The sequence below is a fragment of the Lytechinus pictus genome, chromosome 12 (assembly GCF_037042905.1).
Source record: "Lytechinus pictus isolate F3 Inbred chromosome 12, Lp3.0, whole genome shotgun sequence".
Lineage (NCBI taxonomy): Eukaryota > Metazoa > Echinodermata > Echinoidea > Temnopleuroida > Toxopneustidae > Lytechinus > Lytechinus pictus.
In genome coordinates this window covers 3451174-3478220 of record NC_087256.1, presented here as the reverse complement: position 1 = coordinate 3478220, position 27047 = coordinate 3451174, and the positions used below count along the sequence as shown (strand labels likewise).

The following is a 27047-nucleotide window of genomic DNA, read 5'->3' as shown; positions in this document are numbered from 1 at the left end:
CGGCCCGGCCGACGCGACCGGTCCGATCTGATCCCCGGCGCGGCCCCGTCATCCGGCCCGGTAGTGAATCGAAACAGTGTCAGTGAGAGAGAAATTGGCTGATAAGATGAGGTTAGTCGGCGAAATATCTGTAAAATTATATTAAAATTCATAGATGTCATTCTTTTTGACGTGAGAGTAAGGTAGATCGAGAGAGATGAATCTTATGCAAGAAATTTAAGACAAGTACGGTACGGTAGGTTGAGGTCGTTTCTGGAGGAATCTGCTAATTCGACGTCAGGAAGAAACAGGACGGAAGCTTGTTGAGGTTCTTGATCATTGAAATGCACAGTTCCTCGTCTTTTATTAAGTTTAGAAGGGTTTTCCTGTGTGTGCTAAATGCTGGGCATTCTCCAACAAAATGTACAACACTTTCCAGTTCGGAGTGGCAGAACTTGCAGGACTTTGTGGTAGTAGGTGTCTGAAGCCACACTGAAAAGTGTCAGCATAAGACAGGCTGATTTAGGGGAAAATGTGGCACATTTTTTTTGGGAAGTTCAGGCTACTAGAAAAATGTGATCTGAATTGATTATTAACTTGTGTTTGGCATGTATGGAAAGAGAAAATTCAGGGGCTTCTTTTGACAGTAAGGACAAGTTTATATGATCATTTTAAATAAGGATTTAGAGATAAATTGCAAACCCTTATTTTTGTGTGTGTTGAGATTGCCATTTCCCCATGCGTTTTCTATGGGAAAATGAAATTTCTGTTTTGCACAATTTTTTCACTTTGTCGCAATTTTTCATTGTGATCTGGTTTCCAAATCTTTATAAAAATCATACCATCAGAAAGAGCATAAAAAATCCTATTGGACTCTTTATGGACAAGTTTTTGGCATTAATAATAAATTTATAACAGCTCTCGGAAGCTAAAAATTTGGATTTGTGTGTGTCCATTTCTTAACTACACAGTCAATGGCAGAGAAATGCTGAAAATTGACCTAATTTCATTCTTCTTTTTTGCAGCCAATAATCGGATTTTTTAAAAAAATGTTACATTTCTGTCAGTCTGAAGGTCATTTCTCTTCAAATTCACAAAGAAAATGTGATATTTTCTTGAAATAAGAAAAATAATATTTTTCTCCAGACACCCTAGTGGTACTTTGATTCAGAGAGAATAACCTTCTAATCAGTAATCTATTCGTTGGGTATGTACTGCAGGATAATTGAGCTCTGATGGACATAGCTTCCCTCAGGAGAGGGCTGGAGACTTGCTTTGGGTAATAATTCTTTTTATCACATTGGGTCATGCCCGACCATAGACTTAGAGAAGATTTTTTTGCAATTGCAATTTCAAGGGCAGCATAGTGTTGTTTATAAATTTTTCCCAGTGCTAGGCTGCTAGCTTCTTCCATACTTTATAATTATATGGAATCCGATCTCTAAGGATGTTAGTGAGACTTGGAAGCTCATAACTATTGAGGATTTTTATCCAGCGTCTTACCAAAGGTGTATTGTATGATATACCATTCAACAGGATTCTTCTCTCAGTGCGCTCATCTGAAAGGCTTGCATATTGCCCAAGTAAGAGAAGAATTTCATAGTCGATTCGCTTATCCATTGGGAGGATATCGAGCAATAAAGCTGGGAGGGACGAGAGCTAACGTTAGAGTTGCGCCGACGAAGGCGGCGGAGCTAGCTCAAGATCGTGGACCAATCCCAGTGGATTGAACGGAGTGAATAATCGCGCGAGTGAATTTACCTCCTTGCCGGTTTTAAACTTCCCTAATTTTTACATAGTCTAATTTGAAATTGCTGTTGTACATTGATTCTTTACTACATGCCGCCATTCTTTACTTGCTAAAACTAATGTTACTTGGGCCTTTTTACTTATTTTAGGGATAGTAATATTAATAGTACTATTTTTGTATTAGTAATACTGTTAACTGTTAGTACTTAAGAAACATGACAAAAACTCAAAGTCATTGACTCTGGACTGTAGTGTAAGACTGTCTCATTTTCAGTTCCAAAGTCCATCTCTCTAAAGACTCTAAAATTCCATCTCTCTAAACGTTAGACTTAGGTTGGCCAGATCATGTCCTGGTGGGTCAGCATCAAACTTTAACTTCTCTGGTTCACATCTCCAATACTTGTCCAGTCCATTCTCGAAAGTGTAGACACTGGGTGGGTGCATTAACTACGGTGATTCATAACTGAGAGTGAGACTACATGTATTCCATGGTTTTCTTATTCTCATGTAAAAAGATTTCTTACGTTTCTCAGTGACTGATCTTGGAATAAATTATTTTTTATCATGACCTCTGGTAGGCCCATGTACCTGACCCAAATCTGGCACTACCTCCTGGATGGACCTGGTCATATCTACTTAAGATACTTAGGGACAATTAAGGAATATACTGAACAAAGTCATGACTGTATTCAGTTCCAAATTCTTTCTCTTTAGGTTGGCCGGATCATGTCCTGGTTGGTCAGCGTCGAACTTGAACTTCATTGGTTCACTTCTCCAAATACTTGTCCAGTCCATTCACGAACTAAGCTGTAGACACTGGATGCATTAACTAATTCATTACTGAGACTATTCCATGGTTTTCTCATTCTCACGTAAAAAGATTTCTCACGTTTCTCAGTGACTGATCTTGGAATAAACAATTATCTTGACCTCTGGTAGGCCCATGAACCTGACCCAAATCTTGCACTACCTTCTGCTCATATCTATGAAATAACTTGTAAGTTTCAATCATATCCCCTCGCACATGGCGGTATGTCAATGTAGGGAGTTTTAGTTGGATCAATCTTAGTTCGTATGGAAGTTTTTTTTACCTCGGGTACCAACTTAGTGGCCCTTCTCTGTACAAATTCTAGTGCATGAATATGCTTCTTCAAGTAAGGACTCCATATGGCATGTGCATACTCTAAACGTGGTCTGATAAAGGCTTTATTCTAGGAGTAAAAAGTTCTCCTTGTGTAGATAAACAAAATAATGTTTGTCTTATCAGATTCATTAACCTAATGGTTTTGTTGATCTTTGCCTGAAAATGTTGGTCAAAACTAAGCTTTATGTCCATGATCATGCCTAAATCTTTACTTGTTTCAACTTGTGATAGATTATGTGTGGCATTACCATGTGTCTTTATGAGAGATCTACTCCATTATCTTGAAAGTATGATGCACGACTTAGACCTAGGCCCCTACTATTATATTATTCCAGAACAGAAGTTCTTTTTTTCCAATAAAAAAAGAAGAAAATTTTGCAATCAGCTTGTAGATCTAAAGTTACAGGCTGATCTGCCAAATTGTCTTTTTTTATTGGTAAAAGAACTTCTGGGATAAATTAATGGGTCGTGCTTTCACCAAACAAAGGCAAACAGAGCAGAGCAAGTTTCAATTTAGCCTACTCAATGGATAAATATGGAATTAAAATTGAAATTAAAAGGATCATGTTGATTCAATCAGTAGATTGATTTAGCAGCAGATGGCAACCAAAAATAAAATAGACGTATTCACTTCTGAATTTTATTTTTGCAGGTTTTTGCTCATTAAAAATTGACCAAAGAAGGCAAACACGACTCTGATCCAGTTGATGAACCAGTTCTTTCATTCAAGCAAAGATTGTGTTAGGTAATACACTGACAATCATTATGGCTGTGACTCCTACCCTGAGGTCTCGCTTCCAAGGGTGTCTAGTAGCTGCTGTGTCAGGCGATTGCCTTGGTGCTCCCTATGAAGTACATGGTGTTCCACAGCTAGACACTTTCGGGTCCCTGACAGCATTCTTTCAACGGATCGGAACAGATATAAAAGAAAAAGGTGAATATTTTGTCAACTTTTCACTTTTTTATCCTTGTATGTTTCAAAGAAAGCCACCCTTTGACTTGCCATGATTACAGTTTTAATGAATGCACATTGTAAGATGGCTGTGCATTGATTTTGAATGTTTTGTTGGGAATTTATTTTTAATTGGTATAAAGGGGGCCCCGTGTCTGCGAACCTAACTATTTAACTTCAGGATGAAACAGAAATTTATTTTAACTTTACAAAAATGTTTAGTTGATAGTATTCCTTATTAAATCTCATAAAAATTTGAAAGAAATATATTATTTTCTTGTAAAAACCTCGGCCAGTCATTTTCATATTTATCAAAAACATGGTTCCCCAATGTCTGCGCACTCATGCACTTAACACACGATTCTGGGACTTTGATGAGAAAGGCTTCCACCATTTTGAGTCGGGATTTTAAAAAAAATATCTTTCTATGTATTGCATGTGTAAAGTTTGAAGTCGTTTCGTATCTTCTTTTACTAGAATCGATACACGTGTGCGCACACAAGGGGGGCTGCTCAGACGTGGGGGACCTAACCATACTAAATGTTAAGAAGATCATGATACTTAAAAGCAAATTCTTCTCCCACTATCCAACTTTACCAGTAAAAAGATTGTGAAATAAATGTATTACAGGTCTGATGAAACTAACTTTTGACAGATGAGATGAGAAATAATTTTATAATACTTGTCAGTTCACTTTTGTAGTGATCACGATAGATATTTCATACCTGATCATGTATTTTGCCCACTGGGCAATTCCGTAAAAGACAACTTTTTTGTACATCTGACCCCCATTTTTCTCAAGTTTTATTTCACTTCATGCACTGACCAAGTCATGGTCATTTGAGAGCATTACCGACTGTGAAAAGAATCAGAGACAGACAATTTCATGAAGGTCCCACATATATTGGGTTGGATGTACATATTTTATGGAATTGTCCCACTATTAAACCTTTAATATTCAAATAAGTCAAATGAATAAACCCTTTATTTATTTTCATTATCATATCAGATTACTTACGATACACAGATGATACGGCAATGTGTCACTGTATAGCTGAATCACTCATTGATAATAGGGGCAATTTCAACAGCAAGGATCTAGCTAAGAAGTAAGTTCTAACAGTTGAGAAGTATGAATTTGACATTGCTTAACAGTTTGAATGCTTGGTTTAGTTATAATGTGAAATGTGCATCGCAAAATCAGCTTTGTAGCTTGTAGTTGAGTTTCACTTTCTTTTCAAGAACATTGATTTCTTCACTCAAGATGCTCTTGCATGACTAGTTTTATATTCAAAATAAATGAATCATCAGCCCCACAGGTAGTCTGCACTCGAGAGTTCTAGTCACACATCTGAACATTGAGCGAGTGTGAGCAGAGAAATATTTAGAGTTAGTGGGTTCAAATCCCAGCTATGAAGTGATTTCCTTCAGCAAGAAATTGATCCACTTTGTGCAAAAGGCAACCCAGTTGGGGTAAACTTTTACCTAGCAGTAAGTGGGTATCTAGAAGTACATGTACATAGCACTTGCACTAATTCTTTTTTTTGGGGGGGTTCTAAAAAGTCTGCCAGGTTAAAGCCAGGGTAAAAATATCCAAAGTCCTTTGTACATGTAAATACACATAGTTATGTTAGATGATAGCATATATTAGACAAGACCAATATGGGGAGAACTTGAGTTCAAGGAGCATTTTGGGGTAAAAGTTGGGAACCAGTCTATTTCACCTAATTTGAATGTGCTGAATCTGATAAGACCGGTTCCCAAGCCAATTTTTCATGTTTTGACCACCTAATTTGCATAAACAAAATGGCTGCCGAATTGACAATTTATAATCTTATTTCTACAATATTCTTTTATAATATTCGCTTTCACCGATATGGATACTGCAAAATCCTGCATACTTAACATGTACCATTTGGGAAAATTTGTTATTTCTGTTTGCGGCTAATTAATTATGCAAATTTATGCATATTTTGCAATATTATGCTATAATTTGATAATTACACCTAAAATGTTTATTATTTTGGGTACAAATAGCATTTGTATCATTATAATTGTTTGGCCCTTAAATATAATACTCAAGTCAATTTTTATATGTATTTTATTGTTCTTTGATATTTCTTTTGTGTTCTTGTATTTTCTGCCATTTGCTTTGTATATGAGATCTTTAAAAAACCAATATCAAGGGCAGACAAATATTAAGCTTCAATGATTGAATCATTTGATAAACTTCTTTTGCCACAACTGTTAATTGTACTCAGGAACAAATACACACACATGCTCCCACACCCACACCTGTATATAGAAAGTAATATACTTGCAAGGTATAGTAGACATGCCCATTATAAAACATTGATGCTGATCCTATAATCATGACAATTACCAAATTCAATGAACCCGTAAGAAGAGAAGAGTTTAGAAGTTGGAAAACCTGTAATCATGCTGAACTTAAATTTCTTGAAATAGATATATTAAAATAATCAATTAAACGTATGATTTACGCAGTGTAGTTTATCAATCGAATATAAGTATCAGTACATTGTTCCTTGTAGCAAAATTATATCTTTGATTCAGCTCCATCAGAACTGCAATCATGCCAGTTAACCAAAGAACAATTTATTGTAATAAATGCAAAGGGTCTGTATTACTGGATCACTTATAGTTTTTTGGTCATTACCGATTTATTTATTTATTTGGCAACGATACATTTTCCCCAAGTCAACCATCAAAGTGATAACTGAAAACCACAGCTTTTATCCAATCCTTGCCTTGGAAGATTCTTTGACGAACGATACTGAATAGAGAAGAGGAAATGATAAAAACATGGGGCTAAACACAGATAAGCTCCATGGTAAAAACATGGGCAAAACAAGGTTTCCAGCCCAGTCACTGCCCAATGCAGAACAAATTTTCCCAGTGTGTCCTATGGTTAAAAAGTGCTAGAGATGCCTGTTGAAGGTAAACCAGCATGGAGACAGTTGCAGAAGTCCAGTCTAGAGGTTATCCGGTCATGGATGATATTTTCTACACCACCTCATGTAGGACAATGTCTGATCTCAGCAATTATGTGGAGCAGGTAATGTGCAGATTGGCAGACATGTGATGTGTGTTTCTTTATGCTAATTGTTATATCAAAGACTACGCCAAGAGTCTCCTTGCATACTGGAGATATACATGTATAGCTTCCTCACCTATTAAGACTGGAGTTGTAGTCATAATAATTACGCATATATGGAGATGACAGAACAAGATACTTCGCTTTTTATTGTTAAGCTCCAGGAAGTTGACCTTCATCCAACATCCAATCCTCAATGGCAGCACCAACAACAGCAGCTGCACGAACCTCTGTATATTTACCTATTTGATCAAAAGTGAGGTATACAGCTGGATGTCATCAGCATAGAAGTGTATACCAAGACCATGTTGCCACAATACAGAGCCAAGAGGAGTGATGTACAGTTTGAAGAACAAGGGACAAGGACAGACTCCCAAGGAACTCCATATCAAAGGGTAGTCACAGGAGACTGCATGCCAGTGATGAATACAGCTTCATACAGCTCTTTTGGCAAGGTAAGAGGAAACCTGCCATTGGAGTGCAGAATCATCAATTCCATAGACTGTCAGTCTCCCAAGAAGAATGACATGTTCACTGGTATCAAAACCGGTTGACAGGTTAAACATAACTTAGGCAACTGCTTTCCTCATAGAAAGAGAAATCCTGGCTCTACAATCGAAGAAATTCTCGACCTAGACTTTGATTGTGATACCTCAGACTTGCATGTAGCCTATCAGAGCTGGGTAAGCTATTGGATGCTGTTGGGTTAAATACCGATCAAAAGAAGTGGATTAATAATCACCTACAGGAACGCCAAACATGCCAGGAACCCACCATCCTCTGAAAGATATCTTCGTTATCAATTTGAAATAGTCTATCTTATGAAGATATGAAGATGTGTGAATATTAGAAGTTCGATAAATGGCCTAGAAGACATTACACAATTCCTGCGGTATTGAAAAGGTGCACTCCGAGCATTTTAACACCTGAAACAAGATCTGGTTAGACAGCAGATTCTCTCTCAAGACAAAAGTTTAGGTTTTCTCTATGGATCTGTGACATGAGAATCGGACATATCTCAAGAACACAAACAAGATGACTTCGATACGAACTGCCTCGCAGAATACTTGTACTAAATTGGTTTGATTTCAACAATTAGAGATGACTTTTATAATATGAGGCTGCCCTATCAATCAAGCCATCCAATGGAACACCAAATCGATGATAACTGACATTGATCATTCAACACCCCGAAGGTAAAGGTGTATATCAAGCTGGGGGAAGTTGGATGAAGCGGCAATCCTTGATAGGACAGGTGCAGTACTGCATTGGAAAATATATATTATGGAGATGCACATGTTATCCGTTAATGAAGTCCAATGATAAAAAAATTGTTATTAAAAGGATATGCAGTGACTTATTCGTTGTGGAACTTTAGAACATCACAGTCTGGCTTTTAAAACACGGAAAACAGTCTAATTGATAGGCAAAATGAGAAATTAGATGGATTATATGTGGGTTCAGTTCTGAGAATTTTTGTTCAATATTGGGACAATTTGAGGAGCGTAATAGAGAAAAACACAGGACATCTCATTTTCAGCAGACGGTTTTCACTTCATTTTGCTGAAGAAAAACACACTAAATGTATATACATGTATGTGTGATCAGATTCTGTTGGTCGGGAACATAACTACTCCAAAGGATATTAAATGCAACTGATTGACTATTAGGTTGAGAGTTACAGTACTGTTATGATTCAAATGTAATAATTCATCATCTAAAATTGTAAATATGAATGAATTGATTGATATCATAATTCAAGATACCATTTTATAATAAAAATATAAGCAATTAATAATGACATTCGCTTGAATACAGATAGGTTCATGAAATTCGTTGGATCTCCACAAGTGTGTTTTTAAATGGGAAGGCCCTCCGTGCAGGAGTTTACCTTTGTATGCAGATGTGGGTGCATCTGTTTATGCCCATGGATATATGCAAATAAAAAAGTGATTACATAACTAAATCATTGAAGCTAATTATTTTCTGCCATTGATAATCAATAATTTTACAGATCCCATAACAAAACATGTACAAAACAAAAGTTACAAAATACAAAGAAATACATAAGAAATTTAAAAAAAAACAATAAAATACATTATTATTCACTGTGATATTATATTCTAAGGGCCGTACAATTATTTATAATGATGTAAATGCTATTTGTACCAAAAATATAAACATTTGAGCTGAAATTTTCAAATTATAGCATAATGATCCAAAATATGCATAAATTTGCATAATTAATTAGCCGCAAACAAAAATAACAAGTTTTCCAGAAAGGTACACGTATGTATGCAGGATTTTGCAGCATTCATGTCTGTGAAAGCGAATATAATTAAAGAACATTGTCAAAATAATATTCTGAATTGTCAATTTGGCAGCCATTTTGTTTATGCAAATTAGGTGGTCAAAACATGAGAATTTAGCTTGGGAACCGATCTTATCAGATTCAGTATATTTGAATTGTGTGAAATAGTCCGGTTTCCAACTTTTACCCCAAAATGCTTCTTAAAGTTTATATAGGCCTCTTTTTCCAGAATGGGTCTAGTCTATATCTGCTAAATACAAGATCTGAATATTATTATTATTTCTATTTTATTTCTTTCTTCCCCCTCTTTATTTTAAGGTTTGGGACAGAGTACACTAAGGAGCCTCAAAGAGGTTATGGAGGCAACGTAATCTCAGTCTTAAAGGCATTCAATAAAGACCTAGATGATCCCTTTGAACCAGCAAGGATGCAGTTCAATGGATCAGGTTCCTATGGCAACGGTGGAGCCATGAGGGTGGCCCCTGTCGCACTCTGCCCCGAAGTCAACTTTGAAAAAATGATTGAGGTACTTCTAAACTGCTTCAAGAAATGATTCTTAAATCCTTAAATTGGCAACATGATAGTATCCTTAAAATCATTGTTTTCACTTGCAAATTTTTGAATTTTCCTTTCCAAAGATAGAAATTGGCAAATACTTAATTTATTATTTATCAAAATTTATTTATTTCTAATGTATGAACTTTAAAATGAAGCAATGATTGAAAGATAAATTCTAATATTGTCAGTATGAAGAACAAAAGCAAACTAAAGAGGCACTCAAACAATTACCCCTAAATATCTTTGTATTGCAGGTTGCTAAGCAGAGTGCTCTTTTGACCCATAGCAAATTCTTGATCAATTCTGGTGATATCTCCAGACATTGCTACCATTTCTAATTCACCACCTCATCCTCATCTTGTAGGTTGCTAAACAGACTGCTCTTTTGACTCATAGCAACTACCTTGGTTATTCTGGAGCCATCCTTCAGTGCTGTGCAATCCACCTAGCTTTGCACTCTGACCCCACAACCTTTGACACGGATGCTTTCATCGACAGACTTCTAGAGGTGATGGAGAAACAAGATGCCCCAGATTCACCTGCTGCTAAGGTGTCACGGTGAGTCATCAGCAGAGGTGTAAAACCTTCGTTATAGGCGCCTTGTCAAAAGTCATGGCTGCGTCTCTCCTTGCAGGATTCCTGCAGCATCTTTCCTGCAGGAATCCTGCAAACAGGTTTTCATGATAAATCATCACCGTCACCATAGAAAAGAAATAGCGGCAATCTGTAAGGTTTAAAATGGCTTTGACATCAAGAGGTTCCAGGGGGGGGGGGGGGCTCTGCCCTGGAACCACTCGCATAGCACTGGCGGTTTGGCCATGGCCTCCAAAAGTTCTACTACCAAGAACAAAAAAAGAAAAGGAGGAAAGAAAAGCAAAGGAAGAGTGCAAGATGATGTTAAGGCCTATTTACTGAATATAATGTAAAAAATGTCTCAAAGTGAGATACTCGTGAAAGGTTTATTTTTTTCTCGCTTGCTCGGGACTTTTATTATGCAGCTTTTTGGCACATGCGCCATACTGTGCACCTCTATAGGCGCCGCTTTTCCGACGATGGCGGCGGCGGCGTCAACATCAAATCTTAACCTAAGGTTAAGTTTTTGAAATGACATCATAACTTAGAAAGTATATGGACCTAGTTCATGAAAATTGGACATAAGGTTAATCAAGTATTACTGAACATCCTGCCTGAGTTTCAGGTCACATGACCAAGGTCAAAGGTCATTTAGGGTCAATGAACTTAGACCATGTTGGGAGAATTATTTTCAAAATCTTAACCGAAGGTTAAGTTTTTGAAATGACATCATAACTTAGAAAGTATATGGACCTAGTTCATGAAACTTGGACATAAGGTTAATCAAGTATTACTGAACATCCTGCCTGAGTTTCAGGTCACATGACCAAGGTCAAAGGTCATTTAGGGTCAATGAACTTTGGCCAAGTTGGGGGTATTTGTTGAATTACCATCATAACTTTGAAAATTTATGGATCTAGTTCATGAAACTTAGACATAATAGTAATCAAGTATCACTGAACATCCTGTACGAGTTTCAGGTCACATGACCATGGTCAAAGGTCATTAAAGGTCAATAAACTTTGGCCATGTTGGGGGTATTTGTTGAATTACCATCCTAACTATGAAAGTTTATGGATCTAGTTCATTAAACTTGGGATACAAGAGTAATCAAGTATCACTGAACATCCCCTGTGAGTTTCAGGTCACAAAACAAAGGTCAGTTAAGGTCAATAAATTTAGGCCATGTTGGGGTAATTGTTGAATTGCCATCATAATTTTGAAAGTTTATGGATAGAGTGAATGAAATGTGGACATGGGTGTAGTTGACAAGTCTTAAGTCACCGTTCAAATGTCATTTATGGTCAATGAACGTGGTATTATGTCATTATATGAATGGTGTTTTTGTGAATGATTATTTTATAGTAGTTTTCAAAGTTAGCACTGCTGCTATATTAAATCGCGTAATGCAGGCGAGACTGCCAGAGGCGTTCCACTTGTTTTTTACTCTTCACGCTACCGCCGCATAGATCTTCGCGCACAATCATTAAAAAAAGAATCCTGTTCACAGTGGCGTACAGACAAAAAAAAAACAAGGAAAGAAAAGAAAGAGAGAAGGGTGACAAATGATATATTTTTCTGAATACTATGTCAAAGTCTGTCATAAAATTTGATTTCTGTAATAAAAATGTAAAAAAATTTGCTTACTTGCTTCGCTCGCAACTTTTTTTGTGAATAAATTCTGCCCGATACACCATATCCAGCCCCCTCAAAAACCTCTTGAGAATACTGGCCTATATGTCAGCATTTTTCAGGCAAGGACACTTTTCCATAGGGCATGTGTCTATATTACAGCACAAATATGAAAAATTCAAAAGGGGCACAAAAACAGCTATTAACATGGTCTATGTGCCTTGAAATAATTTGCAACTGTTTATTACTTATTTTGTCTTTATCTTCTTCAGGACAAGTGATAACTCTACAACCGCAGGAAGCCAGGGCATAGAGTACTGTAGAAGATTAAGGTTATTGAAGCCCCTCTTAGAGGAAGATGCTAATATCAAGAAAGTAGCAGCTGAATTAGGTAATCAACAGTTCTTTGTTAACAGTGACATAAAGACTAAGAAACACCACAACAGCAAGTTGATTTGAATGAATCCAAACAGATGTAAAAAAATCACCAAATTGGATGTCAAATATAGATATTGATATTCTACATTTTGCTTAGTTTTATAAAATATATTTGAATGCACCATTGGGGTAGTATTCAGATGTGAGAATCAATGATCGCACTCTTCCCTTTTTTATGTGAAATGTCAAATATTTCAATTTTTGTAGATTATATGATAAAGAGGCTCTTGATCGATTCATGATAAATTTCAACAGTGAGATACCGTATGGTTAAGGATGAATAAAATCATGTGTTTACAATGTAGGATGAGGTATTTCATTATTCATATAACATGGAAGAACAGTAAGTGTGTGACATCCTCGACTCCATCAGTTTTATGTTGTCAATGTCATGTACATGTACATCACTGAACACTTATAATTTAGGAAGAAATTATCATTAAAGTACCAAAACATTCTTTTTTACTTCCGATTGAACAAAATACAGTGTTTTAGATCTGTTTGATTGTTTTCTCTATTCTGTTCAAATTTATTTGTTGTAGAAGTTAACTTATTGTTAAACTTTCAATTTATTTCCGATAATTAATGGTGAGAATTTTAGTTAATAATTTTTAGAACAAGTGTCAAGAGTGGTGAAATGAGGTTAAACAATAGATTTTAATACATGAATAGACAAAAATATACACCAGAATTCTGTATCGCAAATACACCAGAGATATCAAATTATATTTCTAGTATCCAATATTTAGTAAATTATGATATAACTAGTTATAAAACATTGAGACATCGCTATGTATTATTACTCAATGAAGATAATATTTCTGTGGTCATCTTTTTTTCTTTAGGAAATGAAATATCAGCTCACAAGAGTGTACCAGCAGCCATTTATTCCTTCCTCCGCTGCCGGACACCGGTAGAAGGCATCGATAACACCAACGCTCTTGAGCGCACCATCCTCTATGCCATATCTTTGGATGGTGATACCGATACGATCGCTTCAATGGCAGGGGCCATCGCTGGGGCATTCTATGGCATTGAACCCATCTCTGCCGACTGGATGAATGTGTGTGAGGGAACAGATGTAGCCATTCTACAGGCTGATGCCATCTATGATATACACTTTGGAAAGAATGAGAAAACCTAGTTTCTTTAGGATGGTTGGATATGGTTTCCATGAATTAGCAATAGAACTGAAATATACTGAATAACACTGCAGACCTGCCAACCAGTACGTTTTTGGCGTATTTAGTACGTTTTTGCCACCAAAATACGGCAGTACATTTTTTCTTTAAAAATATGGTTATTAGATCAATGTAATTGCAGGTAACTTTTTTTTTAATGCAAGAACAGTGCGCATTTTAGCTTGCATGTAGCTTGAGCGCCGCGATGAGTGAGTGCGCCACGCATTTATTATGAAATACATTTTTTGGGGGAAAAATACACTTTTTTTAATCACAGAATACACTTTTTCATTTCCAGAGGTTGGCAGGTCTGACACTGTTGTTTTGCTAGGGCCATGAGGATCTCTGGATGGTGTGTGCGGTCTATTGGACAACACCATTATGATTACTATAGAAGTTTTATTTTTCAGTACTGTGTAAACTGTGATTGGGGATGATTTTATTTGCTAGATCATCTGTCAAAATTTCTGTATATGGACATTGTTATATATATGAGAATGAAACAAATATTGAATATACACACCTGGGAAGCATTTCATGAATGAACAATTATTTGTATTCGTTTATGTCAAAGTCTGTTGTATGTGACATTTACCATTGTACTAATTAGATGATTGTGCTTATAGTGGAGCGGTTATGTGACAAAAAATGGCCAAGATGCTCGGATCTGGCAGAAAGTGTGAAATTTGGCATACAGGGGTATTTTTGGGCGCTGATTAAAAAAATTGCCGGCCCCAAGCGATTTGAATATCGGGTCGGCCGCCATTTTGAAATCCAAGATGGCCGCCATGAAAAATCATTAAAATGTCATTTTCTTGAGTTTTACATGGCATGTGACACTGAAATTTGGCATATAGGGGTATTTTGAGGCACTGATTTCAAATATTGCCGGCTCCCAGCAATTTGACCTCCAGGTCAGCGACAAAATGGCCGCCATCTTGAAATCCAAGATGGCCGCCATGATATATTATTGCAATCATTTTCTCAAGTTTTATATGAACTGCAATATTGAAATTTGGCATATAGGCTTAATTTTGGGTGCTAATTTCAAATATTGCCGGCCCCAAGTAATTTGACCATCGGGTCGGCCGCCATTTTGAAATCCAAGATGGCCACCATGAGAAATCATTTATGTGATTTTCTTGAGTTTTACATGACGTGTGACACTGAAATTTGGTATATAGGGGTACTTTTAGGCACTGATTTCAAATATTGCCAGCCCCCAGCAATTTGACCATTTGGTCAGCGGCAAAATGGCCGCCATCTTGAAATCCAAGATGGCCGCCATGATATATCATTGCAAACATTTTCTCGAGTTTTAAATGAAATGCGGTATTGAAATTTGGCAAATAAGCTTAATTTGGGGTGCTGATTTCAAATATTGCCGGCCCCAAGCGATTTGACCATCGGGTCAGCCGCCATTTTGAAATCCAAGATGGCCGCCATGAAAAATCTTGAGTTTTACATGACATGCGACACTGAACTTTGGTATATAGGGGTATTTTTAGGCACTGATTTCAAATATTGCCAGCCCCCAGTAATTTGACCATTTGGTCGGCTGCAAAATGGCCGCCATCTTGAAATCCAAGATGGCCACCACAAAAAATCATTAATGTCATTTTCTTGAGTTTTAAATGATATGTGACACTGAAATTTGGAATATAGGGGTATTTTGAGGCACTGATTTCAAATAATGCTGGCCCCCAGCAATTTGTCATCCAGGTCAACGGCAAAACGGCCGCCATCTTAAAATCAAAGATAGCCGCCATGAAATATCATTGCAATAATTTTCTCTAGTTTCGTATGAGCTATATGGTATTGAAATTTTAACAGTGTAGGTGTAGTTAAGTCATACCACCAGGTCAGCTGCCATCTTGAAATCTAAGATGGCCGCCATAAAATCACAAAAAAAATAATTTTCTTGAACTTTACATGTGCTCTGAACTTTGGCAAGTAGAGTACCTATTTTGGGGTGCTGATTTCAAATATTGCCAGCCCCAAGTGATCTGACCATCAGTTCAGCGGCAAGATGGCTGCCATGAAAAACCATATCAAAATAATTTTCTTGTATTTTACATTATATATGACACCAAAATTTGGCATACAGAAGTACGTGGCACTGATTTTTGCCGGTCACCAGCAATGCAACCACCGGGTTTTCGGCAAAATAACCGCCATGAATTAAAAGCAATGATAATTGTCTTGAGTTTTATATGAACTCTGGCCCTGAAAGTTGTCATATAGTCATATATTTAGGCCCTGATTATTGTCAGACCCCTGTTTGGTTGCCATTTTGAAATACAAGATGGCCGCCATGAAAGATAATTTGCTCAAGTCTTACGTATGGGCTGTAACACTTTGTATTTGGAGAAAAACTTGATCTTTGAATCCTTGATCAATGAAAAAAATAAAATAAATAGATGCTATTTTGAATTCCAATATGGTTACCAAGTTTGAATGATGCACAACGTTACAATGGGGAGTAAAAATTAAAAAAAAAACTCAAGAAAATGATTTCAATGAATTTTCATGACAGTCGATCCTCTCTAGATTTCAAGATGGTGGCCATTTTGCAGCATATCTATTTGACAGATTACTGGGGGGAAATTTCAATACCCCAAGATGCCAAATTTCAAAATAATAACTACGTTATAATTATGATAATTGATATTTTTTAATGATTTTTTTATGGCAGCCATCTTGTATTTCAAAATGGCTGCCATTTTGCAGCAAAGGTATCACGGGCCTGAAACATTTCCCATAGACTCGTGTGTTAAAGAGGCGTTCCAAAAAAAAATAAGGATGAAATTCGAGAATTGAATGTTTACTACTAGTAGATAGGATATATGTCTGACATTCCATATCTGACCAGAAAAGGGTACCTCGACGAGCTCATTTTAAAAATAAATCGGCATTTATGAAGACTACACCTGACAGGATCAAATTCATCACTTGACGCAGTAAAATGGCAATACTTCTTCCGCCATGCAGTATAAGAATAGTTCCAAAGTGGTGATACATCTTCCAAATTAAAAAAAAAAAGGAAGTTCAGTAAAGTTACCCTCCCTAGAATCAGTGTTAGATTATCAATCATATTCATTCATTTTTGTCAATCAGCAATATCAAAATTAAAAATTGAGAATTATTGGGTTGGCTCGAATTAATATTTTGGCCTGCCAGTTGTAATTACGCCCGTATAACCCTGACTCAGGGGATCAGATCGCTGAGGGGCCGCAATATTTGAAATAAGCTCCCCACACTACTTCTATGTGTCAAATGGCAATACCGCAGATCATATAAAACTCAACAAAATAATTGCAATATTTATATGGCAGCCAGCTTGGAATTCAAGATGACGGCCATTTTTCCGCCGACCAATTGTCAGATTGCTTGGAGCCAGCAAGTTTTTAAATGAACTCACCCAGGTACCGATATGCTACACATTTCAGTGGCACATATTATGTAAAATTTAAGAAAATGAGTTCAATGATTTTCATGGCGGCCATCTTGGATTTCAAATGGCGGCTGACCCGATGGTCAAATCGCTTGAGGCCGGCAATATTTGAAATCAGCACCCCAAAGTAAGCCTATATGCCAAATTTCAATACTGCAGTTCATATAAAACTCGAGAAAATGATTGCAATAATATATAACGGCGGCCATCTTGGATTTCAAGATGGCGGCCATTTTGCAGCCGACTAAATGGTCAAATTGCTGGGGGCTGGCAATATTTGAAATCAGTGCCTAAAAATACCCCAACAAAAGGCATACCAAATTTCAGTGTCACATGTCATGTAAAACTCAAGAAAATGACATTAAAGGAGAAATATATTGAAAATCGTAAAAAAGGAGAATCATATATCAAATCAAAGGAGAAAATAAGGAGAACACGATGGTGTGCATCATATATCATGGAGACCGATGGAACTCAGTTAATTGATAGTTTAAAGTTCTCTCTCTGAATGCTTCAAACACGCAGAATTACGTCCGCGAAATTGGGGATTTTTTTATGACGTCACTTTCTGTACGAGAGGCGTGATTGGCTCTCCCACGTGAAGCTCCACTTGCATGCAAAACCTGTTGCGAGGGTACGTTTTCTCCACACTGTCACTGAATACTTCGATCACGAAATGAAAGAAAACCCAGAATTTTATCTAGATTTGGATTTTAAAATTGATGATTTTGAAGATGAAGAGAATGATGATGAAGTGAACAACAAAGTGACGTAGTTGGGGGTAAATTGGGGGAATCGATGATGATGAGTCGGACTGTCCAGACAGAGTCTCTTACTTCTGTGACTATGAAGAAGGAAAATGATGATAAAACTGTACTTACAAATAAGTGAATGTAATCCGAACCTGAAGGCAAATCAACTCAACGAATAGCAGCAGACGATATGCACCGATGATAAACTTCATGTGGCTGGGATAGATTGTCACTCGTTCTGTTAGATGTAATTTTTATCTCATTAATTTGACAAAATTACGAAACTCGGGGAATTATTTATCTATATAAAAATATAGTAACATCTCGTATAATTTTTAAATTACGATAAAACGTTTTTTGAAGGAAAACGTTGAGGTAAATTAAAATTAGATGTAAAAGATCCCCAACATGCGTAGCTTGATTGAGAGCTGTGCAACACGTACATAGATCTACTCTCTCAGCCAATACGGCATGTTTGTGATTTTGATTACGATCACATATACGAGCTTTTAAAAGGTTTTATCGTAATTTAAGAAATAATACGAGATGTTACTATACTTTTATATAGATAAATAATTCCCAGAGTTTCGTAATTTTGTCAAATTAATGAGATAAAAATTACATCTAACAGAACGAGTGACAATCTATCCCAGCCATGCACATGAAGTTTATCGTCGGTGCATATCGTCTGCTGCTATTCGTTGAGTTGCCTTCAGGTTCGGATTACATTCACTTATTTGTAAGTACAGTTTTATCATTATTTTCCTTCTTCATAGTCACAGAGGTAAGAGACTCTGTCTGGACAGTGTGGTAATTCATTTTCATGAATTCAATTTGGCCCGCGCGGTGTAGCTAGCACTTAGCAGCTGCATGAGTTAGGTAGCGAACCGGCATGTGATCGTGTTGCAAGTTGAATTGTCCGACTCATCATCATCGGCGTAATTCCCCCAATTTACCTCCAACTACGTCACTTTGTTGTTCATTTCATCATCATTCTCTTCATCTTCAAAATCATCAATTTTAAAATCCAAATCTAGATAAAATTCTGGGTTTTCTTTCATTTCGTGATCGAAGTATTCAGTGACAGTGTGGAGAAAACGTACCCTCGCAACAGGTTTTGCATGCAAGTGGAGCTTCACGTGGGAGAGCCAATCACGCATCTCGTACAGAAAGTGACGTCATCAAATTCAAGTCAATTTAGAGACCGATGCGAGGCATATTTCGGAGAGGCATTTTGAACGTTTTTTAATTGGCGATTTTCACCTTATGTATTATTTTCGTTATTTTTGAATGACCCACTGATAATCCCCACATCATTACCTTTCCATTGACATATAATAAGACCACATTAATAATCAATATAGTTCTCCTTTAATGATTTCTCATGGCAGCCATCTTGGATTTCAAAATGGCGGCCGACCCGATGGTCAAATTACTTGGGGCCGGCAATATTTGAAATCAGCACCCTTATTTAAGCCTATGTGCCAAATTTCAATACCGCAGTTCATATAAAACTCGAGAAAATGATTGCAATAATATATCATGGTGGCCATCTTAGATTTCAAGATGGCGGCCATTTTGCCGCTGACCAAATGGTCAAATTGCTGGGGGCCGGCAATATTTGAAATCAGTGCCTAAAAATATCCCTATATGCCAAATTTCAGTGTCACATGCCATGTAAAACTCAAGAAAATGACATTTAATGATTGGTCACGGTGGCCATCTTGGATTTCAAAATGGCGGCCGACCCGATGGTCAAATCGCTTGGGGCCGGCAATTTTTTAAATCAGCACCCCAAATTAAGCCTATTTGCCAAATTTCAATACCGCAGTTCATATAAAACTTGAGAAAATTATTGCAATAATATATCATGGCGGCCATCTTGGATTTCAAGATGGCGGCCATTTTGCCGCTGACCAAATGGTCAAATTGCTGGGGGCCGGCAATATTTGAAATCAGTGCCTAAAAATATCCTTATATGCCAAATTTCAGTGTCACATGCCATGTAAAACTCAAGAAAATGACATTTAATGATTGGTCACGGTGGCCATCTTGGATTTCAAAATGGCGGCCGACCCGATGGTCAAATCGCTTGGGGCCGGCAATTTTTGAAATCAGCGCCCAAAAATACCTCTGTATGCCAAATTTCACACTTTCTGCCAGATTCGAGCATCTTTTTCACATATCTACTGGACTATTATCAGCCAATGAAAATCAAGTAAAGGTACATTGTACCATGTGGGGGGATCAATATCAAAATATTAACTGAAGGTTAGAAAGTATATGGATCTAGTTCATAAAACTTGGACATAAGGATAATCAAGTATTACTGAAAATCCTGCCCAAGTTTCAGGTCATATGATATGACCAAGGTCAAAGGTTATTTAGGGTCAATGAACTTTGGCCATGTTGGGGGTATTTGTTGATTTCCATCATAACTTTGACAGTTTAGTGATCTGGTTCATGAAACTTAGACATAAAAGTAATCAAGTATCACTGAACATCCTTTGTGAGTTTCAGGTCACATGACCAAGGTCAAAGGTCCTTTAGGGTCAATGAACTTAGCTTATGTTGGGGGAATCAAAACAAAATCTTAACCAAGGTTAAGTTTTTTTAAATGTCATAACTCTGAAACTATATGGATCTGGTTCATGAAACTTGGGAAATAATATTAATCAAGCATCAGTGAACATCCAGTGTGAGTTTCAGGTCACATGACCAAGGTCAATGAACTTTGGCCATGTTGGGGGTATTTTTTGAATTGCCATCATAACTCTGAAAGTTTATGAATTTAGTTCATGAAATGTGGACTGAAGTCCACATCACTGATCGTCTTGAACAAGTCTTCGGTCACACGATCAAGGTTAAATGTCATTTAGGGTCAATGAACATAGTATTTTATCATCATATGAATGGTGTTTTTTGTAAATGATTCTATATTCGTTTTCAAAGTCAGCACTGCTGCTATAGTGAATCGCGTAATGAAGGCGAGACTGCCAGAGGCGGCTCACTTGTTTTCCTATAAGGTTAGATCTCATGTAATAAAACAAACTATCGCTTGCTCCTTGAGGTGAATGAATGTTCTATCTTTCCTCAGCTTCGGTCAGAAGTAAAGCTATATATCCAGCTTGCTTTGAAGTGATGGTTTGCCCACCACCTGCACCATTAATGATTATTTGCATACTAATAGTAGCAGATCTGCTTTAAGAGGTGTAATTACAATAGAGGTTTTTCCAAGTGGTTAAAAATATATGATGAAATCAAATTTCTTTCTGATCTACTTTGTTCTGAAAACATTGCTTTTGTTTTGAAGACATTTCTTGATATTAATAATGAGGTTATATAGTAGGGGAGGGGGGGGGGGGGCTTCCATTATTCTAATGGAAAATAGTTAAATTTTGGTTTAATGAGACAGAGAGGCCAGAAACTGATCTGTGTGAGATGCTCACAAAATTGTCAAACAATAATACTTCTATCAAAATAATAGAATCTAGTGCTTGTCTTTCATAATTGTGACAGTTTTATTATCAAATTTCATAATGCTTTCGTTCTAAATGATGAACTTAAAATATTAAACTTTTTTGTAGACATATAACTGTTTAGTGCCTTTGTATCGTTGTATATGTATCATCTCAATTCTAATATTGTGCTTTACCAATACTGCCCCAAAAGCTCTTATAATTCATTAATTTATGTACAATTGATTATAGAATGAACAAAAATTATAATCTAAATGCCCCCTAAAAGATGTTAAAAGATGATGATGCTCATCAATGAATTAAATTGTGAATTAGTATTTTGAAGCTTACACAGTCAATGTACATCATAAACTGATATGCGAGTCAGTGAATAATATGGAAAGAGGGTCCCAGCTGACCTAAGTCCTTAGGTGGGTATATATATCCAGACATTATTTATCAAAATACTCTGGAGCTTGGTTTAATGTTTGTCAGCAGAGTTGATGCTCAGTACAATTAAATAGCTAAGGTGCACAATCATAATGGACAAATTTTCATAATAAGACGTCTTGGCTCTTATTCCTCTATCATAAAAAAAATCCTCCAAATGGCCTGTTTTAGTTTACTGACATATGCTCCCCTTCAAAAGTTTGGGTGAACCTGTAATATTGTTATAAATTGGTAGATTTCAGTTTATTTACCATTATTTCATCCTAGGATATATGGTCCATGAAATCATAGGAGTATATTATATTAATGATAAGCCCTGCATTAATATTTGCTCAGGTATGGTTGTTTTGACCTGCAGACCTGGAATAATGCTCAAAAGCCTGTCAGAGGCTGTCCAAAGGGCCCAATTAGTGGGTCATGTATTATTATTTATCCCAAGATTACATTTTGTGTGTGAGTCCATCTACATCGTGACCATGAAAAAAGAAATAACCCTGATTATTCCTGTTTAAAATAGCAAGTGTTCTAGAGTTCTTTTATTGACATTCAGGTATAATAGTCTTGGCATTCTTTGTTACTGTTTTTATTATCAAAATTAGACTTGCATTAAAAGTGGACTTATCAGTTTGACAACTGTAGTTAGTCCTATAGTGATTGACAGTTTACCAAGTGAAACAACTTCATTTTCAATCACTAAAAGAAGAAAGCTCTTAAAATTATGTGGATGAATTTTGAATAGGTTTTCTCCCGCAGTATAAAATGAAGTGAACAAGTTTAATGTAATGTACATTGTAAAACTGGCAATGTATATCAAACTTGTTTGAAACAAAGAGGCCCGTATTCTGAAGTCAGGTTTAGTAGACCATGGTCTAATTCTGTGCTAAAATTATGGAAATCCCTGAGTGTCAAAATTTTTAGTAAGTTTTATTTTTCTTATGTTTACTGTGCTCTTTCCTGATTCATCGGTGGTGAAGACAATCATCTATTTATACTTCCTACTAGACTATTATGAATGATTTGAGAGCCAAATGAGCTGAAATATGATATCTCTACCGTTAGTGATTTATGTAACAATTGGCTTTCAATACTTAAACCACAACTTTAAATCTGAGTTTAAGTTAACTCCGACTTCAGAATACAGGCCAGAGAATTCCAGTCTACTCATTTGGAATCAAATCATTAGTCCTTAGATTGATTGTCAAGCCTTTGGATAATTCATTCCAGAAACACTCCTGTCCTCTTTCATCATTCGGCCACTGGAGATAAGGTCTGCCATCACTGAGATACAAGCGAGCTAGAAATGGTATCTCATCATCTGGGATGTCTTCCAGAAAGATGGCAACAACGAATTCAGTGCGGGTGTCACTGACATGATCCATTGCAATTCGCAACTTGAGCATGAACCAGCGATCTCGAACAGCAGCTCTGCTGAGCACAATCAAAGTCTTGTAACTCCTACTCACAACATAATCCACTGAATCCAAATAGTGCATTCCAAGAACAAGGTCCTCGTCACCAAACACGTTCCTCTCAAACTGCGGAAGTCTTTCCTCGAGTGCCGGTTGGAGATGTTCTCGTATCCATTCTTCATCGTCGTCGTAGAAAATGATGTTCAGGTCAAACTCAAATTCGTTGTGGTCTCGCGCATCTCTGATCTCTTTGTACCCGAGAGCAGCCAATTTCAACAGATAAAGTTTGAACCTTAACTGCCATCGATTGTGATAAACAAATCCGACCCCTGCCACCAAGCAAATGGCCGCCAGTGGAAGTACAACACACAGAATAATGTTAATTCTACACAATTTTTCTATGTCAAAGTCAAGCAAAGGTTTATGTTTAGTCCCTTCTAAAGATGCTAATGAACAGATAGTTTCTTCTTTATTTACCAGGTTCAAAGAGTTTCTTAGCCAACTCAGGAGCCATGATAAGTCACAGATACAGTTAATTGGATTGACTGAAAGATCAAGAGATGATAGTGATGTTTTTATAGGTTGAAATGTACTTTGGTTCAGACTTGTCAGTTTGTTATCAGCTAATGACAGAGTGGTCAGATTTGCATTGGTTGAAAATATGCCTTTGTCAAGATATTCTAGTTTGTTTCCTTTAAGATTTATGCTTGTCACTTGTACTAATCCTTGAAATAACCTAGGATGGACAGTTTGAATGATATTCCCTCTTAAGCTGAGCTTCTGAAGTGACACCAATCCCTGAAAAGTGAGGTGGTGAACAGTTGAAATGTGGCAATATTCTATTCTCAGTTCTTCCAGTGCACTGAGCTCTCTGAAGGTGTACTTGGGTAAACTCTTCCCAAGATCAGTATTATCACTCAGATCTAGAGTTTTAAGGTTAACTAATCCATCAAAAATAGATACGTTCATTGCTGCATTCCACAGATTGTAATCACGGAGCTCTGATTCAAGCATATCTAAACTTACAAGTGATTTTGTTTCTCTAAAAGTTTCTTCAGGCACCAAAGGGCTCCAGGGGGCTACTATATTGCTCATTGAAAGCCATCTTAGAGACGGGGTGTATAGTCTCATTTGAAAGACATTGCATTCTGACAAGTTGATGACTTCAAGATTATCAAGACCCGAGAAAGATTTGAGCATAAAGGTAGCAAGTCGATCATTGTCACTCAAATCCAAGAACGTCAAATTCTTTAGACCCCAAAATGTATGTGGAGTGATTTTGGTCAACATGTTGCCAGCTAAGTGAAGTTCAGTCAAATCCACCTTCCAGCTTTGACTCTCAGTGTTGATATATTTAAGTTGATTATATTCTATAGTCAAGACTTTTAAGCCATGCATACCTTCAAAGTAGTCCGGTTCAATCTTGGGTATATAGTCATTCCCAAATGAGAGTTCATAGACCTGGGTCAAGTTGGAGAAGACATGAGGATACAGGTTGTCCAGTTCATCATATGAGAATTCAAGATGACGAAGAGGGTGGTCATGTAAGGGCTTGAAGAAATCATTTGGAAAGCCACTTACAGAGGCATTGATTATTACAATTTTATCTATTTCACCAAGGGAAACTCCATAGAACAAATCTTTAAAGAACTTGAATGTCAAGGGATGGTCACCAATAATTAAAGTATTGACATGCAATGACTTCACTACTTCCGGGTCAACTGACTGGAGTGGATTGCCTAGTAGATCTAAAAGATCAATGTGGCAATCAAGATGGAATGTATCTTGATTTATTTGCTCAATTTTATTATCTGACAGGATTAATGAGGTTAAAGTACCGCAAGATCCCACATGAACGGATTTGAGATGATTATTGTAAAGTCTAACATATTCTAATCGTGGACTCCACTTAAGGATGTCGTGATTGGGGAGAGCCTGTAAGTTTGAAGAGAACAGGTTTAGAGTGGAAAGATTCCTAGCCCACCGTAGAAGCCCTTCGTCTGGAAGAACAAGGTGAGGATTATGGGATATATCAAGGTACATCAAATGTTCAAGAGGATGTAAGGCAGTCTTTGCTATTACCCGGATATCATTGCGAGAAAGGTCCAAGCGAGTAATCAGAGGATATCTTTCAAACGACCAACTTAACAGAGAAGTGATGTTGTTTCTGAATAATTCAAAGTGCAGGATGTCTTCAAAAAGAGTTTGAGGAATCGAATTGAGTCCACTGTTTCCGCAGAAGGCTGTCTTTAGCTCTACATTAAGTACACATCCCAGGCTCTCCTGGTCTAATGTTGAAGGTGTCATTAACAACTGAAATGTGAAGGGTAGAAGACAACATATCAGGAGGCTGGTGTAAAATAGAGGGCCATTTATGCCCATCATGAAGCTGTCTCTTATGTTATCACTGATCAATGACTTCTAAAGAACTACAAATTCTTGATCATAGATAGAAATTGACAGCTCAGAAAGTCATTTGATTGTGCTTTTGAGGAAGTTGGTTGCAATAAAAAGCACAGAAAAGTAGAAATTTGAGATATGTTTATTAAGTACTTCCTGATTAATTCATAGTTGTGATAAACAATCTTACAACTATTGAATAATGGATCGAAAGCAGCTCAGAATGCCAATCATCCTTTGAAATAATAATAATAAATAATGCAAAAATAAAAATGGATTTATTGTTGCTCTCATTTCTGGTGACAGGATGTAGTGGTGGGTGCGGTAATGTGGCTATAAGAAGTCACTTGCTTTTTTCAATCCATGTTCAACGAGGCTGGAGGCAGATGGGCTCCATTTTTTCCTCATAAGTGGTCGAGAAGAGAAAAGAAAGAATATTGACCCTGATGATACCCCTCCTTGTTATGGTTTCATTCCAAACCAAGTACATTTATTGAAAGCTAGTGTATCCAATATAAAGAATTTCACCCTGCTCACTAATTGATTACTTACTTGGGAGATCTGTATATTATCTATTTACAAAATTCGATTTTATTGTCGATAAAGACAACAGGGCCTTTATGGTTAAAAAATGTGTAACAGATGTGTGCTAAAATCTAATATTTATGGGTGAAATTTACCATCAAGTGTTAAACCTTAAAAAGATTCTGGTCCCCTACTTCTGTATTTTTTCTTTTGTTGGTATAAAATCACTCGTCAGCATAAAATTAACGCATGTTGCCATGTTTATTAGAGCCCCGGGCTATTTTATTCATGAGTCCACTATTTTTAATTAATGAGTTCACTCATAAAGATTAACATTTAAACAAGTAAAGTCCAGCAATTGGCCCACTTGCAAGTTCCTTGTTTATTATTTTTGTTTACTGATTGAACTTCCCTTGTAATAATTGGACTATTGGTGCCAAGCTGAGTAAACTAGGGTTTTATAAATTTACAATTCCTGATTGAGAATTATATCTTGGAATCAAATGATATGTATTATTCCAGGTATTTTCAATCATGTGATATATACAATGGGTGTAAATCAGTTTGAATTGATTTGATTTTACTGTTTTCTTCTGCATTCATATCATTCATATATAATAAATTTTTCATAACACAAAAACATAATGTATTTAATATTGTTTTATGGCATGAATCATAGAGCAAAAAAAAAAAATTCTACACATATACAATCTACTTCCGAATTATTATAACATTCAAAATTTTCACGATTGTCATCATAAGCATATTGATTGAAACGAATGACAACCCAGTTGTCCATTGGTCTACACATTGCAATTCAATATGTTCATGTTGTGTTTCCTAACAGCATTTTGACTTAAATGAAAAGATCAAACAATCCCAAATCAAAACTAGATTTTAATTCGTCATGCGGACGAATTAGGTGGTCTGTCATGATTTTTCATTCATTGTCGGCTAATGTTGTATA

The 27047-nt window shown here is 36.6% G+C and overlaps 2 protein-coding genes across 2 annotated transcripts; one reads left to right on the top strand and one right to left on the bottom strand.

The window, feature by feature from the left end:
• On the top strand, positions 1-21433 carry LOC129273372 (ADP-ribosylhydrolase ARH3-like). Its single transcript, XM_064107502.1, has 8 exons — positions 1-111; positions 3525-3806; positions 4834-4933; positions 9569-9776; positions 10173-10366; positions 12286-12404; positions 13297-14257; positions 20002-21433. The coding sequence occupies exons 2-7, from the start codon at positions 3638-3640 to the stop codon at positions 13593-13595; spliced, it is 1089 nt and encodes a 362-aa protein (XP_063963572.1). The 5' UTR covers positions 1-111; positions 3525-3637; the 3' UTR covers positions 13596-14257; positions 20002-21433.
• On the bottom strand, positions 21039-25817 carry LOC129273371 (slit homolog 2 protein-like). Its single transcript, XM_064107501.1, has 2 exons — positions 22893-25817; positions 21039-22579 (listed from the first exon to the last, which is right to left on the bottom strand). Exon 1 carries the CDS (start codon positions 25538-25540, stop codon positions 22904-22906), a length of 2637 nt encoding a protein of 878 aa, XP_063963571.1. The 5' UTR covers positions 25541-25817; the 3' UTR covers positions 21039-22579; positions 22893-22903.
• Between the last annotated feature and the right edge of the window lie 1230 nt (positions 25818-27047).

Coding starts and splice junctions, on each gene's coding strand:
- LOC129273371 (XM_064107501.1), bottom strand. CDS start 25,540: ATGATGGGCATAAATGGCCCTCTATTTTACACCAGCCTCCTGATATGT.
- LOC129273372 (XM_064107502.1), top strand. CDS start 3,638: ATGGCTGTGACTCCTACCCTGAGGTCTCGCTTCCAAGGGTGTCTAGTA. Junction 9,777..10,172: donor ACTTTGAAAAAATGATTGAG/GTACTTCTAAAC, acceptor CTCATCTTGTAG/GTTGCTAAACAGACTGCTCT. Junction 10,367..12,285: donor CCTGCTGCTAAGGTGTCACG/GTGAGTCATCAG, acceptor TATCTTCTTCAG/GACAAGTGATAACTCTACAA.